At 43.2% G+C, this 20,784-nt stretch overlaps 1 protein-coding gene across 1 annotated transcript in view; it reads right to left on the bottom strand.

The window, feature by feature from the left end:
• Positions 1-19,352, bottom strand: part of LOC138758957 (unconventional myosin-Vb-like) — a 160,428-nt gene extending 141,076 nt beyond the window's left edge. The window contains exons 1-2 of the mRNA XM_069928633.1: positions 19,269-19,352; positions 4,491-4,601 (exon numbers count right to left, since the gene is read on the bottom strand). Of these exons, the coding sequence (XP_069784734.1) occupies positions 4,491-4,601; positions 19,269-19,334 (177 nt within the window). The 5' untranslated portion in view covers positions 19,335-19,352. The remainder of the gene's footprint in view (positions 1-4,490; positions 4,602-19,268) is intronic.
• Positions 19,353-20,784: the final 1,432 nt, after the last annotated feature.

The raw sequence follows: 20,784 nt of genomic DNA, 5'->3' as shown, positions 1-20,784 counted from the left end.
GCCTACTTCCATTGACATATTTGTGTGGAAACTCATGTGATAAAGGAAACTAAATGTTTCCAAAACAGGACAACCTTAAAGCAAGCAGATATTGGATAGAAATATTTGGCTGCCATCAACAAAACTAGAAGAGTGTCCAATATCATTCATACCCTCACCCGACAACCAAGCAATAACCAAAAGTTTGAAAAGTACTTAAAAATGTTAAATAGATTATAAATCAGCTGTTTTGTGCTAAGCCTGCCATAGGTGTTTAAGCTCTGATGGGACTGTATAATTTTCTTTTAATGATCAACAATTCTTCAACCTCAAGCACACATGAAGTCAGGACATCCACGGAATAAAAATTGAGCTATAAAAAATTGTTAAACAATATTTGTTGAAAAAAATCAATACGGACAGAACGTTATTAGTCTTAATGTTAATAGGATAAACAGGAGAGTGAAAAGGACAAAGGTCTTGGCATAATTAAACTTAAATTAAAGGCTGATATAGTCTTTCTACAAGAAACACATCCCACCAAATTGGAACATGCTAAATTAAAAAGAGGATGAGGGTTGGGGGGGGGGGGAAAGAGAACAAGTAATATCATCTACATTCAGTTCAAAAGCAAGAGGAGTAGCAATTCTAATTAACAAATATATACCAATAATAATAGAAAGGACACTGACTGACCAAGCCAGAAGACTTGTAAAGGCACATTGTATCATTTGTGCAGAATTATGGATATTTATGAACATCTATGCACCAAATTATGATGATGAAACCATTATGAAAGATATCTTTTTTTTAAAAGAGGGAAGACAAAATATACTGGTCAAAGAAGACTTCACTTTCTGTCTAGATCCAAGAATGGATAAATTAGCCAGAACAGTGACAAGCGACACTATCATTTATGATGGATTTAAATTTGATTGATGTATTGAAGCAGCTTAAGCCCATAGAAAGAGATTATTCATTCTACACAAGGGTATATGATCCACATACAAGGATTGATTTGTTTTTAATGTCTGCCCATTTAAAAAATAGAATGGTAAAAAAGGAATATTTGGTAAGTCTTCTATCAGATCATTCACCATCAACTCGAACAACTGCAATAATGGAAAAAACAAGAATTGCCTCACTGTTGAAAAGGAAGGACTTTTGTGAGTTTATTAAGAGACAGGTAGAACTATTCTGTGAAACTAACCTTTCTTCTACTGATAATAGCTTTTTTAAGATGGGATATGCTTAAAGCTTATTGAAGAGGACAAATTATTTTATACAAAAAAAAAATCGAGAGAATATGCTACATTCAAGGTGCAATAAATAAAAAATCAACAAAAGAGAATATGCTACAGAGCTGGATGGTCTAGAGAAAGATAATGAAATTGGGAAAAGAATAACAGAAAACAGGGTAACAAGAAAAACAGACTGTTTTGAGAATATGCTACAGAGCTGGATGGTCTAGAGAAAGATAATGAAACTGGGAAAAGAATAACAGAAAACAGGGTAACAAGAAAAACAGACTGTTTTGAGAATATGCTACAGAGCTGGATGGTCTAGAGAAAGATAATAAAACTGGGAAAAGAATAACAGAAAACAGGGTCACAAGAAAAACAGACTGATAGAGAATAAAACATCGAAATATAACATATTAAAAATATATACAACTGAAAAACAGGAAAACCATCATATTAACCTATATTACTCTTGAATGCTGGTTATAAAATATTGGCAAAAGCATTAGCTAACAGATTGGGACAATAACTATCAAAATTAATACATACAGATCAGGTGGGATTTGTCAAAAGAAGACATTCTTCAAATAGAAGTAGATTATCTAATATGTTACATATGGCAAAAATTAAAGTTGAATCCAAGTATAAGCATCTCCCTTGATGCAGAAAAAGCATTTGATTGATTAGAATGGTCTTTCTTATTTAAAACATTGGAAAAATTTAGTATCAGCAGAAAATTTATAAACTGGATAAGAACTCTATCATAAACCACAAGCCAAAATTATAATTAATAATCAGATGTCAGCAGTTTTTCCCTTGAGTAGATCAAGTAGACAGGGGTGTCCTCTATCTCTGGCACTTTTTATCCTAGCTATTGAACCACTGGTGGAGATTTATAAGGAGAGATCAGTATATTAAGGCTTCAAAATTGGACAGGAAGAACATAAAATTAGCTTATTTGCTGATGATGCGTTATTGTATGTCTGAGCTGGCTGAGTCCTTGATAAAATTACAAACAACAAAAATATGGAAGAATATCAGGTTATAAAATAAATATGGACAAGAGTGAGATAATGCCATTGAAAATTTTGATTATGAAAGATATCAAAAAGGTAGTAGATTTAAATGGAAGATATATGGCATCAAATATTTAGGAATAATGACAGATAATAACTTACAGAACTTGTATAATTTAATTACATTCCTCTTTTAGAAAAAATAGAAAAAGATTTACAGAAATGGAAAGACCTGCCAATTACTCTAGTGGGAAGTGCAAATTGTGTTAAAATGAAGATGATAACAAGATTACAGTATATTTCTCAATCGTTGCCTATTGCACCACCTAAGAATTTCTTTAAATTATTGAATAAGTACATAAGGGAATTCCTATGGAATAATAAAGTGCCGAGATTTTCATCGGAAAAGCTAAAAAGGGATTAAATAAATTGGGGGCACTTAGACTTCCGGACTTTTAGAAATTGCAGCGGCGATCCGGCAAAGATGGCATCGCGGGCCCTTCTCTTGCGGCACAGACAAGAAGTACACGTACGTGCTTACGTCAGCATGATGTGAGTTCCGGTATGCGAGGGGTGGGCTCCAAATGGCCTTAAAGGCTGCAGCACAAAGTTCAAAATCAGTTGTGCTTAATGACCTCACAGCCTGCTGTTTCAGTTCTTTTTGCTGCACTCGCCTACAACAAAATACCATTTATCAGCACAAGCAAGATTTTTCATCGTTCTTTTTTTGAAGAAGACAGTCCCCCTTCTTGGATCCGAATGGGAGTGAATGCAAGCGAAGAAGAAACAGCGAAGGACTTTATTTATAAGTGGAATGTTAAGTTAATAACAAAAAGGCAGATAACCCTATATTAATACATGTGATTAGAATATGGCAAGAAATAAATGAGTATTAAAAAAAAGCAGAAATATCATTAAGCTATGAATCTGGGTAACAAAATATTGAATTTATGATATGACCAAGGAATAAGATATATTGATGATTGTTATATGGAAGGATTTCTTGCATCTTTTGAACAATGAAGAAATAAATACGGAGTAGCCAGATGAGACTTTATTTTGTTTTCTCCTGCAAAGATAATTCCTTAGAGAAAGATGGGGGTTGGCCCCACTTGAAATTAGTGAAATGGAATGAATGATTTGGCTGGGGAATACACCTAAATTTATAACTAAGATGTACTATGCTCTCCAGAATGAAAGTGAGAAACCAGGATTACAGAGATTAAGGGAGAGATGGGAGTCAGACTTGGGCGTAGTGATTTCAGCAAGAAACTGGCCAGATTGGTAAGGACATCATGACATCAATTATAAATGTAAGATACGGATTAGCGCAAAATAATTGTTTCTTTTTACACCAATTATATCTCACACCACAGGAGTTGCATAAATCAAAATGTGAATTATCGGAAATGTATTTCAGGTGTGGAATTGAAATAGGAACGTTTTTTACATGCTACGTGGTTGTGTAAGGTGAGACCTTCCTGGAAGGAGATGACAGAAATATTAACAAGGGTAACAGGTGTGGCCTTCATGGGCAACCCAGAGCTTTATCTTTTGGGCAACTTTATTGAAATAAGCAATAAACTAACGAAACAGATTTAACTCCTTTAAGGCAGTGTCTCCCCAGCATTTCCTGTTCTGACTTCAGGTTTACCAGAATTTTCATTTATTTACATTTTCCCGCTCTGGCCAGCAGAGTGTTTCCAACAGGATGCTAGCGGCCGCCAATTTTAACCCCACTTCTCAAAATCATGAAATTTTACACAATATCAGTGGCAGTTGTTGGAACCCAGCAAAACATTGGCCTTATTTTAACTATTGCACACAGTGCTTTTGATTTAAATCACGTTTTAAAGATTGCAATTTTTTTTAAAAAATCCAACTCTTAGATGGGTCTTTTCATATATATCCAATGTTCCAACATCATTGATGGAGAACATGAAATAGGAATCTCAAACATCAGTGGATACATTCATTCCATAAATGTATTTAGCGCCAGCAACCCAGATACAATTCTGATGGTCTGTAAGGAATTTGTATATTCTCTGTGTCTGTGTGGGTTTCCTCTGGGTATTCCGGTTTCCTCCCACCCTTCAAAACATTCTGGGGTCATAGGTTAATTGGGGTATATAGGCGAAACGGGCTTGTGGGCCAGAAGAGCCTGTTACCATAATGCATGTCTAAATTTTAAAAAACTAAATTTAATCTTCTCAAGTGGTTAAGCTGCAGGATATTAAGCATCATTTAAACTTACAGTTCCATCTTCCAGTTTGAGGTGTAGTACGCAGTCCTCTTCTTTGTAATCTTTCATCAGCTCAGCAGATTTCCACACATCCTCAGGGTCAGAAATCCACACTCTGCTCGACTAAAACAATAAACAAGCAGATAATACCAAGTCTACATTCAAATCCGCAGCAGGACAACAAAATGCAAAAGGTCATTCCCTCTGTGGTCACTGTAACTCAACTGAATGATAGGGAGGTGTAATGGATCTGTGTTAATAGTAATATTTAGCTTAAGGTTAAGCTACATTTATAAATATGTCTGAAGTGATGTAATGGGTTTGAAACAGGGTTACACACAGGTCACAGCACGGCTGCAAGGACATCATTGCACTCAGAGCAAAATGTCAGTTTGGAGTCGCAGTGTCTAGAAGAACAATCCCATAATGGAACAGAAGAGTTCTTAATTGTAACTCAAATACCAGGTGTGGTTCTTAAAAGCAATTAAGGCCTCTTGAAGAATTGAGTGATAGATTTAAGCCTCTTAAAACAGAAGTGAGGTCATCTTTAGGAGTTGTGACGTCTGCAAGCCAGAGTTAGATGATTACATGGTTTACAAGAAAATGGGGTTGGCAACTGTTTAAAATTCGAATAACTGATTACATATTTTCCAGGAATTAAGACTGGCCTCTTCAGTGATGTAATTTCATACGATTTTAAGGGTACATATAATATATCCAAAGGCAGAGAAATCTTTAGACCAGAAGAAAGAAACCGCCAGAAGAAGATGGACAGTATTTTTTTGGAGAAGGAGGAGGCGCTGTTCTAAGTGGCTTTACAGTAAGCAACAGCACTTCTGTCTCTTTGTTATTAGGAGGCAGCCTCATCATGGAAAGAAGCTCCAGAACTCTTAGGAAGTTAAGATGGAGTGAAGAAATCCAGTGAAGTCTTGGACCTGGGAAATCAACTCAACAATATTTGTGAGTTTGAACAGTCTAAGGGGTGAATCAATGTTAACAAACACTTCAGTACTGCTTTAAGCAACAATTTAAAAGAATTTGATGCTTCATAATCACTTCTAAAATTACAATTTAATAGACCAAGTTCAACATGACTTTAAAATATTGGGCTTTAAAAATAACTGTTCAGACTCAAGTTTAAATTGAAATAGTTTGGACTTTAATACGCACACATTCATACAATTACATTCACACATAGTGGCGTTAAGCTTAGAGTCAAGTGACTCGAGTTTGGTCATAAGTTGGGGAATGGGGACTTTAGCCAAGGACCACCTTATACAGTACTTTTAATACAAAAATATGAACTTATACAGTAGATTTAATAAAGTTTATTTTTAATTTTGGTTGTATGTGAGGGTGGATGTAACTCACATAAGTTGGAAGTTGAGGACTACCTGTAGATACATTTCAGTCTCAAATCACAGCCATGTGTGTCAAACTCAAATGCACGGAGGGCCAAAATTAAAAACTTGGACTAAGTTGAGGGCCGAACTAAATATTTATTGAAAATTTTCAACAACATCTGCATGTTTTCTCTTTTTTCAACATATGTAATGTTAAACTTTTTCTTATTAAAATAAATGTTTAATAATAGTTTTGGATAAACTCTTTCATTGTCATTGTCAATTGCCCATTTCCTTTAGCATTCTGAAACCGTGCACATGACGAGTCAATGAGGGATGATTAAAGCAGTGGTCTTCAAACTTTTTCTTTCCACCCACAGACCACCTTAAGCAATCCCTTACTAATCACAGAGCACCAATGGCACAGGGACGCGAGTGGAAAGAAAAAGGTTGAGAACTGTTGTATTGTGGTAACTCCACATCTGATTAGGTTAATTGTTAGGCAAGTGGTCAGAGAAGGACCCCCCCCCCACCCCAAGAAAGGCTTAAATCACAGGAACAAAATAAGCTTCCGTCTCACTGCTCCCAATCTTACACACAGTCCTGATGTGGAATGTGGGGTCGCAGCTCCACGTTCACCCGAGTTCAGGTGCTGTCTGTGTGGAGTTTGTATGCTCTCCCCTTGTCTTGGACCAACAGGTTGGTCGCCTGACGAAGACACCCGAACCCCCCGTTGAAACGCCGGCGTCCGGGGCGGTGGAAGAATTGGCTGAGAAGAGCGCGTTGCTCCCACCCCCCTCCCATGGTTGGAGAGGGATTAAACTGCGATCTCACGGCGCCGGGCTCGTCTCCAACAAAATGAGCAGGAGGCAGGGTCCGCCGCGCACGGAGCGAAGGGGAAGGCATCGCCAACGAGACGTTGGGTCCGGCATCGCCGCTGAAGCGCAGACCCAGGAGGATGGTCCCCAACTCCAGTCGTGTCTGTGTGTCCGGGAGCCGGGCGGGCTGAGTGTGGCGCTCCGATCCCCGGGATTCGGGACTCTGAGATCCCTCCACACCTCCGGCGTCTTCATTTTCACCTTCAGTGTGCATGCACTATACTGGCGCAGTGGCCAGCGGGCCAACTCTAATATATATTTAATATGATGTTGCGGGCCAAATATAATTATATCGCGGGCCAGAGTTTTTTCATGTGTGCTCTAGACTGAAGTAATGTTGAAGCTCTATTAAACTCTGGTTAGACCACAATTGGAACATTGTATTAAATTCTGGTTGCCTCATTACAGGAAGGATGTGGAAGCTTTGAAGAGGGTGCAAGTGAATATTTACCAGGTTAACAGAGGTTCTCTTTGGAGAAAGGAAGGATGAGAGGCAACTTAGAGGTCTCCAAGATTATGAGAGGCATAGGTCAGATGGACAACAGCAAAGGTCAGTGGATATCTGTTTAAGGTGAGGGGAGGAAAGTTCAGGGGAGAAGTCAGAGGCAAGTTTTTTTTTAAAAAGTAGTGGGTGCCTTGAATGCATTTTCAGGGGTGGCGGCAATAGCTGGTACAATAGGGACATTTAAAAGGCTCTTTGATAGGCACATAGATGCAAGAAAAATAAAAGGTTATGGGTGGGAAGTAGGGAAGGTTTAGTGTTGAATATGTTTAAAAATATAGGTCGGCACAACATCATGGACCAAAGGACCTATATTGCGCTGTACTGTTATATCATCTTTGCGTCTCTCTTTGTTCATCTTGCCTAATTGCAAGATTATAATTTTATTTTCTCTCCTGCAATCAACCTCATTACTAGTTTTCTTCTCCCCTTCCCATGCATTCCTCACCCAGAAGTCAAACTCTCCAACTTACACACAATTGGGATTCCAATTCCAGAGTAATATACATTTCACCTTTTAATGAAAAGACTAGTAACTCCATAAAAGGCACAAGGGAATAGAATCTGGAACAAGTCAGCTGCTGGAGGAACTCAGCAGGTCAGGCAGCATCTGTGGAGGCAGAGGGAATGGTCAATCCTTCAGGTCAAGACCCTGGGTCAGATACTTCATTGATAAAGGATCTCAACCCAATATGTAGGCCATCCTTTTACCTCCACACATCCTGCTCAAGCTGCTTGATTTTCTTCCCCATGTTTTGTTGAGGTTCAATGTTTTTGTCAATAGGGACCAATTACGCAAGACCCATTTAGCCAAGGTTCAGTAGAGGGTAACTGTGCACCCATGGATTCCTTCCAATTTGCTCTCTAAATATTAAGAAATTCCAGCTAAATTAATTTCTTTCTACACTTTAAAATCCTACCATTACCACAAACTCTCACACTCTTCCTCACAAATCCAATTTAAAATTATTTCTTTGTATAACACTTTCATTTAGCCTCAAATATACCAGTTATTGAACAGGAGGAGGTTTCAATATTTACATAGAAATGGCCCCAATTATTAAAACAGTCAGCTATAGTCTTCCTTCTGAACAATACTTGTTGAATTACATATGCAGAGATTGTTGGTTACTTGCATCTATACCAGTATCAAATTATAACTACTGAACTGCCAGCTTTTCTCCCCAACATCAGTCCCTGCAACTGAAAGTGACCAGGGATTTTCACAGGAAACTTCAGGTTGCCATCAGCAATCCTGGATCCCTTTTCTTTTTAAAATATTTTTTATTGGTGTTTATATTATAAGTACAGTTTTATATAATGTGCTATTGTGAGAGATGGGAAAACTGATCTAAAATTATGAACATGAAGGAAACTAAAATTCATACATCAGTTAATGGCTGTAACCAGTACAAACAGGATGAGCTTGGGAATTAGGATGCAGGAAAGCAGAGTCAGCACGATTAACACAAGAATCTTCTTTGTGACAAGAAAAGGAATGGTAAGGAACAATAGAATGTAGGAAGTTGAGGTAGTCTGGATCAGATAAGGGTCTCCTAGCCCTAGACAGAAGTACCAAGTCCTACATATCTAATTAGTTAACCTTTCACAGATTTATACATATTAAATTAGCCGACCCTAGACAGGATGAGCCAACTCTGCATACCAAGAGACTGTAGCCCCGAGAATCAGGAAGGTGTGAATAAGGACAATAACATGAATGGACACTCAAAGGATACCCCCTGGTCCTCCAAGTGTACTGAAACTACAGGTAGGCAGGAAAGATTGCCTATGCCAAACCCATCCAGGGGGCAGAAGGATGTAAGGGGGAGGGTATTCTGATACTGAAATTGACTGTATAAAAGTTGGGTGAGCTCCAGTGTATGTGTGTATTCCCAAGGTAAGGGGAAGCACCCAACTTTGCATTGTTGTTATAATAAATGTTCTTTGTTCTCAATTTTTGTCTCGAGCAATTTCTTTAAAGGTACTTCTGTTTCTAACACTATGATTCAAGATAAAAAAATTATTATTTAAAAACCTATCATGATAAAAAAAATCCAGAGTACAATCAAAGAAATAGAATTTAACAATACACAAAAAAAACAAAAGAAAAAGAAATGTGGGAATCAAGTGACAACTACTTGGAGATGGACAGCATCAAAGTTTCTGAACAACCCTAATTTTAAAGACTATGATAATAATTCGTACTTGGGCCCCATGTTATTTTGGAAGTTACTATTTGAATCTTTGATGGCATATCTAATTTTCTTCTAAACTTAAAGAAGACATAATATCATTTAATCATTGTGTGTGTGGAGGGGGTGGGGTGCGTGTGTAGACGTGTGTGAGTGTGTGAGTGAGTGAGTGAGTGAGTGAGTGAGTGAGTGAGTGAGTGAGTGTGTGAGTGAGTGAGTGTGTGAGTGTGTGAGTGTGTGAGTGTGTGAGTGTGTGAGTGTGTGAGTGTGTGAGTGTGTGAGTGTGTGAGTGTGTGAGTGTGTGTGTAGGTGGAGTATATGGTCTTTCCATTTAATCAAAACTGCACATCTGGCTAACAATGTAAAAGATAAAATATAGTCTTGAACCGGATCCCTTCAATAACAGCACTCTTTCCTGCCTTCTCTACAAGTTTAAAGTATTTGAACTGACAATATTTAAAAAGTGCAACTTTCCATTAAAATGCTAACAGACCCACACCCAAGTGAAGGCACAGCCTGCTGCTCCACATGTTCCCTGGGGCACTTAAAGCAGCAGATGGTGCAACTATCTCACAGCTTCAGAAACCCGAGTTCAATCCTACCCAACATCTTTGGCTGAGTGTGGAGTTTGCAGATTTTCTTGGTGGATGTATGGGTTTCCTCACAGGGACTAGGAAGTTAATTGGCTTCCATAGTGCAGAAAGGTTACTCAGATTGAGCAGGAGAAATGGACTAACGGAAGTCGTCCTTCAGGTCTCTGTTATGAGAATACAGGCTATTATGAACTTTTTTCTAAACTCCAGTGCTGCATCAGAACCTTTAGAGTTCCTCATTTCTGGGCACCACTGATTTCCCCGACAATTCAATAAATGTGAACATCACTTGATGCCTTCATTTTCAAAAGAAAACAATTGAAGGGAAATAATCATGTTTAGTTTCGGTCACAGTCAGTGAACTTGGGGATGAAAGTTCACCAGTTTTCTAGGAGCAAAGGTAACAACTTGCCCTCTTTAAATTACAAAAGAAAAAAAATTCTACTCTGTGGAGATCATTTTTCCAATGGGATTGGTTGCTCAAGCAGCTTGATAACACAGCTGCTGATGTCAAGGATCTGCTGGACTGACACCCAGAGGCAGCAGGCATTTAAATAAGGGGAAAATCTGAGTTAGAGAAACATGATAAGCTGCAGACGCTGTGATTGTAGTAAAAATACCAAAGTGCTGAAGGAACTCAGCTGGTATATTCAAAATCTTTAGGAGACAAAGATATATTGGTGACAATTCGGGCCTGAGTCTTTCTCCAAGGGGAAAAAAAATCAGAAAAGGGAGAAGCAGGGTATATCAGAAAGTCTCAGAAATCAAACAGATCAACAAAAGGTGTTAATTGGATGTGATAAGGGCCTAGGTAGAATTTATCATGTCTGTGTAAGACAGAGACAATGGGGGAGCAGAGAGTTGGGGAGGGGTGGTTTAAAGGAAAGACAGAGAAGTTGATAATGATGCCATCCAATTGGAGGGTGTCCAGATTGAAGAGGAGGTGTGGCTCCTCCAATTTACTGGTGGTCACAGTCTGGCAGTGCATGAGACCATGGGCAGACATGTCGGCAAGGGAATGGGGTGGAGAATTGAAATGGGTGGCCACTGGGAGATCCATGCTATTGTGGCAGTCAGAGGCGAGGTGCTCAACAAAGCGATCTCCCAGTCTGCATCCAGTTTCTCCAATGTGGAGGAGACCACAGCTGGAGCACCAGAAGCAGTAGATGACCCTTGAAGATTCACAAGTGAAATGTTGCCTCACTTGAAAGGAGTGTTTGGGGTCCAAAATGATGGCGTGGCTGCAACATCCTAAGGGTATGATTGATGGGGAGGGAGGAGTGGACAAGGGAGTCATGGAGGGAGCAGTCCCTGCAGGAGGCGGAGAGGGGAATATATGTCTAGTGGTGGGATCATGTAGTAGGAGGCAGAAATGGCGGAGGAGGATGTGTTGAATACAGAGGCTGATGGTGAGGGCCGAGTCAATGGTGGTAGAAGAAAAGCCACGTTGTTTAAAGGAGGAGAACATCTACCTGGACATGTACCAAGGTGAGACCCTTCTGGGTGGAACAAGGCCAAGTCCAAGAAATTCCCACAGGAACCACAGTTGTTCCCGTTGGGAAATACAAGACTTACAATGAACCTGACTAAATTTCAAATCCAATTCATAATGATCGCATTGGCAGTGGCCAGGAAGTGCCTGAGCATTACTCGCTGGAATGCAGAAATTCAAAGCTATGTTCCCCTGGAGAAAATTACTTAAGAAAAAAGTATAACACTTTCTTGAAAATTTGGCAACCATACTATATTTTATCAAAATTTTATTTAGTAATCAAAATAAGTCATACAATCAAAATACAAGTAAATACATAATATTTTTCCCATATAATCCCCTGCCCCCCCAACCCTAACCCCCCCTACCCCTCCCAACCCCCCCCATCTACCCCATAAGAAAGGGAAAGAAAAAAGATAGAAGAGGAGATCAACTTACATAACAACCATCAACTATTGCCATGGTTTAGTGCAACCCCAACACCCATGGGGGGAAAAAAAACTATTACAAATTCAAACCCATATATCCTGTGTACGGGCTCCAAACTTTAACAAAGAAAGGATAGTTATTATGTAAATTATGTTATTTTTTCCAATGGAATACAAGACTTCATTTCCGAATGCCACCGTTGAATACTCAGTTCAGTCTCATTTTTCCAAGTAATTGCCACACATTTTCTAGCCACAGCTAATGCCAATCTCAAAAAGGCAATTTGCGACTTATCTAATTTTAATTCCAAACTCAATTTCTTAATATAACCCAATAAAAATACCATAGGATCAAGCAAAATTTTAAGTAAAACTTCTAAAAGTTCCTTAATTCTATTCCAAAAAGGTTTCACTGTTCCACATAACCAAGTAGAGTGCAAGAAAGACCCAACTTGCTTATGGCACCTAAAACATAAATCAGAAGAAATAAACTTATTTCCTTAACTTCTCAGGAGTTAAATATAACTGGTGAATAAAGTTATAATGAACCAATCTTTACCTTACATTTACAATTTTAGTCATACAATCCTCACGTAATAAAATAACCAGCTTCATAACAATCCTCTACCAATTTAATTCCTTTCTTTTCCCACATTTTCAAAAGCTGATTATTTAATGAAAAAGATTTATTTTGAAACAAAGGGGTTTTAGCCGAGATTTTGCCTTCCGTACCTATAATTCCATTCTTCTTAGTCCATAACTCCATATTTTGCAACCATAGGAACACGATTATAGTGTGGACCATTATGCCTTCCTGCTCCATCTTCCCCGTCTACCGCTCAATCAGTGGTGGGGGGGGTGTCATCCCATCCCAACCAGGAAAAGTCAAGAGAAGAAAACAGCCTGAGCACTGACCGCCATGTCGTGACAAACTCACAAAACACAGATGTGTCTTATACTTTTGTTGTGAGTGTCTTAAATGTTGTGTGCAACCATGGTTAGTTAAGAGTTAAGTGTTAAATGTGGGGGGGGGGGAGAAGGGGAGGGAGATGTAAAGAGCTTGAACTCTGCAGAAAACTGTATAAAATGGATAATTGTAAATTGTAGTCAATGCTGATACTGTTAATTGACACTGATAATGTTGAGAACTGTTTAAGTTTGGAAAATCATAAATAAAATATTCCCAAAAAAAAAAGAGGACATCTCTGATGATCTGGCATGGAAATCCTCATCCTGGGTGCAGATGCGACAGAGAAATTGAGAGAATGGAACGGAATCCTTCCAGGGGACAATCTCAGGTCTCCATCTATGCAGGGAACTTTCTCTAGAATCAGCAGGAAATAAAATTCCCTTTAAACTAGAACCCAAAATTTAATGACAAACATATTATCTCACGCATTTGTTGACAAGTCCAGAGCATTCTTTCTACAACCAAAATACCAGGAATTGTTCTCAGTGACAAAATAATAATGCTTCCAGATAAACTCAAAGAAAGCAAGTTACAAGCAGAGGTGACAATTTCCCTTTTTGATATTTGATCACATCTGTTCAGTCGGACCTGAGACCAAAGCCAAACACTTCTGCATGGTCAGCCAGCCTAATCATAGTGAAGAAATCTCTCAGCAAGCAAAACAGGAAATCAATTTGTGAACATTTGGCACTCCATTGCTAACTTGCCCATTCTTCCCTCCCCAGCCTTTGACCACTGCATGGAGTATTTACAACAAATTTGTATCCTAGTTTGATTTTACAATTGGATGCTCGAACACAACACTTCATGCCATATATTTAAAATAACCCGATCTTTCAAAAATATTGTAGCCCAAGAGTTCCACACAGAAAGTCTAGCGGTTACCATAACAACAGAATCCCAATTACAATTAATTCAGAGCTCAGGATAAGCGTTCTTTTGGATAAATTTCCATAACTACCTATTTGCACTTTCTTCATAAAGTACACAATTTCTATATTCCTCTTGGACAATCCAAACCCTTTTCCACCAGATGCAAATTCATCACTCAACAGACATCTAAGACTGGGAGATCACTTTGTTGAGCACCTCGGCTCTGTCCACCACAATGGCGTGGATCTCTGGAAGCCACCCATTTCAATTCCCCATCCCATTTCCATTCTGACATGTCTGTCCATGGTCGCATGCACTGCCAGACTGAGACCCACTGCAAATTGGAGGAGCAACACCTCATCTTCAGTCTGGGCCCCCTCCAACCCAGATGGCATTAATACCAACTTCTCAGGCTTTCGTTAAATCCCTCCCCCTCACTTCTTCCCCTGTCACCTTCCCCCATGGTCTCTCTCCTTCCTCCCTCCCACCCCCCTCCTTCTGTATTTACAATCCTCACCTTTCCCCTTATCATATCCTATTAACACCTTTTGTTGGTCTGGACTCCTCCCCCAGTCAGCTGTCTCTATTCTGAGCTTTCCTGCCTTTTGCTCATTCTGCTTATTCCTTGAAGAAGGGCTCGGGCCCGAAATATATCTTTGTCTCCCATGGACGCTGAAAGATAGCTGAGTTCTCCAACATTTTGGTGCTTTTACTACAGTCACAGAGTATGCAGAGTTTTATGTTTCACTCTGAAAATGAGAAGACAGTTATGACGATTGTTGCACATGTAGATACTAATGTGGGTTAATGAAGATGGATCCAAAGGAGGGATGGATACTTTGGAGGGGGGGAAAAAAAGAGATAGAACTTCCACTTTATTGAAAATATGAAGATATGGCACTTGTTATATATTATGTTCACTGATGCATTTAAAAGAGTGGAGAACCTGTAACCGTTTTATTAACAGTTGAAAACTGGCTTATCACAAAAAGAACTTAGTCCTCCCCAACTGAATAAAGTATTTATCACTTTGTAGCATTGGTTAGATAACGAATGTTCAAATTCAAAATCATTGAGAAAGCTTTTAGTTTGAAGATCTTTGTCAAATGTCTGCACTCAGTGGAACCTCACAGAGCTTATTATTTCAAGCTGGAGCCATGTCCAAGGCCAAGTGAAAATGAAAAAAAGATGCAGGAAATCAAGTTAAATCAAAAAAAGTTTTTGTTTCTTTACACAGAGTTTGTCCAGAGTTAAACTAAAAGTTAATTTAAAACTTGCCAGCAAGTTACAGAGAATTTCTTCCCCCCCCCCCCCACCCCAACCCGCCGCAGAGGCGAGTGGGGTGGTAGGCGATGACAAGGGGAATCCGGTCCTTGTTGCATGTGGGGGCTAAGGGTAGATGTGCAGATAATGAAGGATATGTGGGAGAGATCCCAGTTGGGGAAGCCACATTTTGTTTCGGAGGAGGAGGACATCTCAGATGATCCAGCGTGGAAGAGAAGACCTCAAGCTAGGAGCAATTTCTAGTGGGATGGTCAGTTCATTTTAGAAAAGCGAAACAGCAGCAAAGTGATGAACTGTAGAAGATTATCCTGCAACTATTTCCATGTTAACCATTAGATTTACTGGTGATTGTTAGTGATCGCTCCTTACTGGTACACACAGAACAATGATCATCTGCATTAGTTTGCAAATATCACCTCAAAATAGATTTTGTTCTCAATTAGTGAGAGGAGCAGACAGTACAAAATTTGATTTAGAGAAAAGCTATTTGTTTCAAAAAAGGAACAAACTGAGCACCTATAATCTGGAACCAGTAACCAACTAATCAAGTGACCACCAAACAAACCCTGCTGGAGGATCCCTGCAGGACCAGCAGCATCAGTGGGAGAAAAGGAATGGTCGACGTTTTGAGCCAAACTCTTATCAGTGAAGTTTTTCTGGTCAAAACATCAACTATTCTTTTTCTCCCACGAGTTCCTCCAGCAGGCATCTACAGTCTCCTTGCACGTATGCCGTCATTAACTCTTTAAAGCTATAACAATTTAAAACCAAAACCTAAATGAACACCAGCATCCTATTATTGGCACAATTTACAAATGGAGGCTCAAAGACAACACTTCATGCCACATCTTTAAAATAACCCAAACTAAGGGACTGTAGTCTAAATAGGATTAACATTCAAGTAGCTGAATTAATTTAAAAAAGGGGTCCTTTGAAACAGCACATAATCAAATATTGCAAGATTAATACAGAACATTGTCGTCACCTTTATTTATTGTTCATACCATGCTTGCACTGTAAAGACGAAATAGCATTTCTCCAGGACCACGAGCAACTTTACATAAATATAAGAATACAATTTAGAATAGAAGTTAAACACAATAATAAGACATATACAGTAAAAGTCCACAGTACACTATCCATACATGTTCTGGGAATTCAGACGCCTGATGGCTTTGGGGTAGGAGGAGAAACTGTTGCCCAATCTGGACGTTAAGGCCCAAGTCCTATGGAACATCCTACCAGATGGCAAAAGGGAGAACAGCTTACATGAGGGGTGTGTGTCCTTCACAATGTTTATTGCCTTTTCCTGCATCAAGTGTTCTAGATGTCCTTCATGGTAGAAAGAGAGCCCATAATGATCTTCTCTGCTGACTTTACTATTCTCTGCAGGGTCTTCCAGTCCACTCTGAGATTGAGTGGACCTTTGACCTTTACTCAGAACCAAAATAGTTCAAAGACCTGGCCTTGTATTCCTGAAACCTCCAGGTTCTCCACAAGTAGGATGTCAAGTATCACCTTGACTCAATCAAGGACATTGATTCAATTGGAAAATAAGAGGTATGCCAGATTTAATTGTCTAGATTGGCATCAATGGCTGCCTCATTATATCCACATGCAATTCTTGCATATTCCTCACAGACAGCGTGGAATTCGAACCCCTCCAGTCCCAATCACTGGCGCTGTCAAAGCATTGCACTAACCGCTACGCCAATGAACCCACCAACATACAAGTAAAAACAGCCCTACCTTTATATTCAGGAGTCTAGATTCCCAACAAAGGGCTCAGGCTGGAAACATTCATCACCTGTTACCTCCCTTGGATGTTGAAGTTCCTTCTCCAGCACTTTTGTGTATTGCAGGAGTCCCCAGCATCTATAGACTTCCTTGCTTAAACTCCTAGAACAATGCAGCACAGGCCCTTCAGCCCACAATGTTGTACTGGCCTAGGAAACCTAGTCCACAACTCCTGTGCGACACACATTGCTCCCATCAGCACCATATAGTAAGTATAGACCAATGCACCTTCCCTCACTTAACCACCTTACCTTCACACCAAAATAGTGATTTCAAATTTTTAAAAATACTTGAATTATGCAATGGCTTTCAAGAATATCATGAGTTTAGTAAAAGGTTTCTCTGTAGACAGTGAACAAATCGAAAAAAATTCAAAGTGCACTTTTTTTAAGAAAGGAAAAGCTTTCTGCTTTAAGTGTAAGTGGATTGTCACATCATGTGTCAACGAAATAGCCTTGAGACAGTCAACATGTGACTTTCCTAATTTTTCGTTGGTTTGTCAGTCCATAAAACAATAACATTTTAAAATAACGATTAGATTTCAAATGTGGCGACTTTAAAATACAAAAGATTCAGAAATAAGCCATTCAGCCCATCGAGTCTGTCTGCCCACCCCAGCTGATCCATTAACAGGATGGAGAAGCGAGAACTCTCCTCAGAAACGCCACGTTCACATCGCCCGGTTCTAATCCCACCACGGCCATGTAAATGTCCCCCCCCCCCCACCCCCGGGTCCCCCCCCCACCCCCGGGTCCCCCCCCCACCCCCGGGTCCCCCCCCCACCCCCGGGTCCCCCCCCACCCCCGGGTCCCCCCCCCACCCCCGGGTCCCCCCCCCACCCCCGGGTCCCCCCCCCACCCCCGGGTCCCCCCCCCACCCCCGGGTCCCCCCCCCACCCCCGGGTCCCCTCCCTCTCCTCCCCCACCCCACATCACCACCCCCGGGTCCCCTCCCTCTCCTCTCCCCCCCTCACCGCTGGGTCCCCTCCCTCTCCTCCACCCCCACCCTCTCCTCCCTCTCCTCCCCCCAAACACCCCCACCCCCGGGTCCCCTCCATCTCCACCCTCCCACCCCCGGGTCCCCTCCCTCTCCTCTCCCCCCCTCACCGCTGGGTCCCCTCCCTCTCCTCCACCCCCACCCTCTCCTCCCTCTCCTCCCCCCAAACACCCCCACCCCCGGGTCCCCTCCATCTCCACCCTCCCACCCCCGGGTCCCCTCCCTCTCCTCTCCCCCCCCTCACCGCTGGGTCCCCTCCCTCTCCTCCACCCCCACCCTCTCCTCCCTCTCCTCCCCCCAAACACCCCCACCCCCGGGTCCCCTCCATCTCCACCCTCCCACCCCCCGGGTCCCCTCCCTCCCACCCCCCGGGTCCCCTCCCTCCCACCCCCCGGGTCCCCTCCCTCCCACCCCCCGGGTCCCCTCCCTCCCACCCCCCGGGTCCCCTCCCTCCCACCCCCCGGGTCCCCTCCCTCCCACCCCCCGGGTCCCCTCCCTCCCACCCCCCGGGTCCCCTCCCTCCCACCCCCCGGGTCCCCTCCCTCCCACCCCCCCACATCCCCGGGTCCCCTCCCTCCCCCCCCCCACATCCTCGGGTCCCCTCCCTCTCCTCTTCCCCCCCCCGGGGACCCACCCTCTCTTCCCCCCCACCCCCGGGTCCCCCCCCCACCCCGGGTCCCCCCCCCACCCCCGGGTCCCCCCCCCACCCCCGGGTCCCCCCCCCACCCCCGGGTCCCCTCCCTCTCCTCCCCCACCCCACATCACCACCCCCGGGTCCCCTCCCTCTCCTCTCCCCCCCTCACCGCTGGGTCCCCTCCCTCTCCTCCACCCCCACCCTCTCCTCCCTCTCCTCCCCCCAAACACCCCCACCCCCGGGTCCCCTCCATCTCCACCCTCCCACCCCCGGGTCCCCTCCCTCTCCTCTCCCCCCCTCACCGCTGGGTCCCCTCCCTCTCCTCCACCCCCACCCTCTCCTCCCTCTCCTCCCCCCAAACACCCCCACCCCCGGGTCCCCTCCCTCCCACCCCCCGGGTCCCCTCCCTCCCACCCCCCGGGTCCCCTCCCTCCCACCCCCCGGGTCCCCTCCCTCCCACCCCCCGGGTCCCCTCCCTCCCACCCCCCGGGTCCCCTCCCTCCCACCCCCCGGGTCCCCTCCCTCCCACCCCCCGGGTCCCCTCCCTCCCACCCCCCGGGTCCCCTCCCTCCCACCCCCCGGGTCCCCTCCCTCCCACCCCCCGGGTCCCCTCCCTCCCCCCCCCCCCACATCCTCGGGTCCCCTCCCTCTCCTCTTCCCCCCCCCGGGGACCCACCCTCTCTTCCCCCCCCCCCCGGGTCCAACCCTCTCCCCCTTCCCTCTTCTCCCCCCCTCCCCGCGGTCCGTCCCCCTCCTGGGCAATCCGCGCTGTGACCGGCGGACCCAGCAGCGAAGCGCCACGCACCTCGGTGTAAAGGCCGGCCGCAGACATTCTGACCCGGGGGTCGCCGTCTCGGTGGGAGCCGCTCATCGCCCTGTTTCTTCGCTCCGTCCGCGCTGCTCCTGCGCGTGACTGCGCGCGCACCCGTTCCCCGCCCCTGGAGGACCCCCTTTCCCATTCCTCCCCCAGGAAACCTCCTTCCCCTATTCCTCCCCAAGGAGACCCCGTTCCTCCAGGGAGACCCTGTACCCCCAAGGTAGACCCACTTCCCCCTGGGTAGACTCTGTACCCCCAAGGGTAGACCCATTCCCCCACCCCAGGACCCTGTCCCCATTCCCTCTGTCCTTGACCAGGTCATTGGGTGTGTTTAAGGCAGAGATTGATAGGTTTTTAAATAGTCCAGGGCATCAAAGGATATAGGCAGGCAGGCAATCGAGCTGAATGGGTCAGCTCATGTTTAAATGGTGAGGCAGCCTCAATGGGCTGAATAGCCTATTTCTGCTCCTGCGCCTTGTGACTCCGAACCCATCAGCTCCTCCTCTCTCTGGTCCCTGAACATCGTCACTGAAGGCATGGATCAGGAAGCCCAACCTTATGATCATCTACAAAACGGGACTGGACGCAGTCATTAATGTCGCCATACTTGAAGGTAAGCATGTTTCATGAAGGAAATGCTGAGGTGGGAAGAAAACCAGAAAATTTCTGATCATTTTCACCAGCATTGGGTGTGTGAATTAAATAGCCAAGAAGGAGCTCAGCCAAAAGCATAGCTGGTTTTACAAATATCTGCAGTCTTTCTGAAGTTGGTGGTTATCAATGGACTCAGAATGGGGGTGGAAGGAGCCTTGTGATTGCTGTTCAGAATGGGGTGTTCTGCTCAAACATCTTTAACCTTCATCTGCCACCCCTGTGTGAGATGGGATTGTGGTCTGGTGGGTTACCACATTTACTTCTGATGATGTTCAGAAGGGGTCCAATTATGAAGCACCGTGGGTGGTGGAGGCAGAGCCTCTCACAACTTGCAAGAAATATCTAGACCAGCACCAAGGCAATCATAGCCAAGGGCTGAATATGGGACTGGTACAGATAGATACGTAATGGTCAGTCTGGGCATGGTGGGTGATATGCCTACATCTCTGCTGGACAACTCCATTAATCTTTCTTACCCAAATCATCCCGTGTTCCACTTCATAAAGCATTGGTAGAGCTCATCAAGGATCAATGAAATGTGCCTCAATCACCCAGGTCAAAACACATAGTGCAGCTGAGAATTAATCATTTTACATTTATTACACTTTGGGAGCAATAAAAAAGGCAACAGGATCACACCAGAATTATAAATTGTTCTATACATTCTTGGATATATTTCTTATTGTTTATAAATACATAAATTTATACTCCAGGATCCTGCATTTAATTTAACTTTAGATTAGAGATATAGCACAGTAACAGGCCCTTCTGGTCTATAAGACAGAGTACCTGGAGGAAATCCATGCAATCACAAGGAGAACGTACCAAATTCTTACAGACAGCATCAAGG

The sequence above is a fragment of the Narcine bancroftii genome, chromosome 3 (genome assembly GCF_036971445.1).
Source record: "Narcine bancroftii isolate sNarBan1 chromosome 3, sNarBan1.hap1, whole genome shotgun sequence".
In the NCBI taxonomy this organism is placed as follows: Eukaryota; Metazoa; Chordata; class Chondrichthyes; order Torpediniformes; family Narcinidae; genus Narcine; species Narcine bancroftii.
This window is presented reverse-complemented; position numbering and strand designations above follow the sequence as displayed.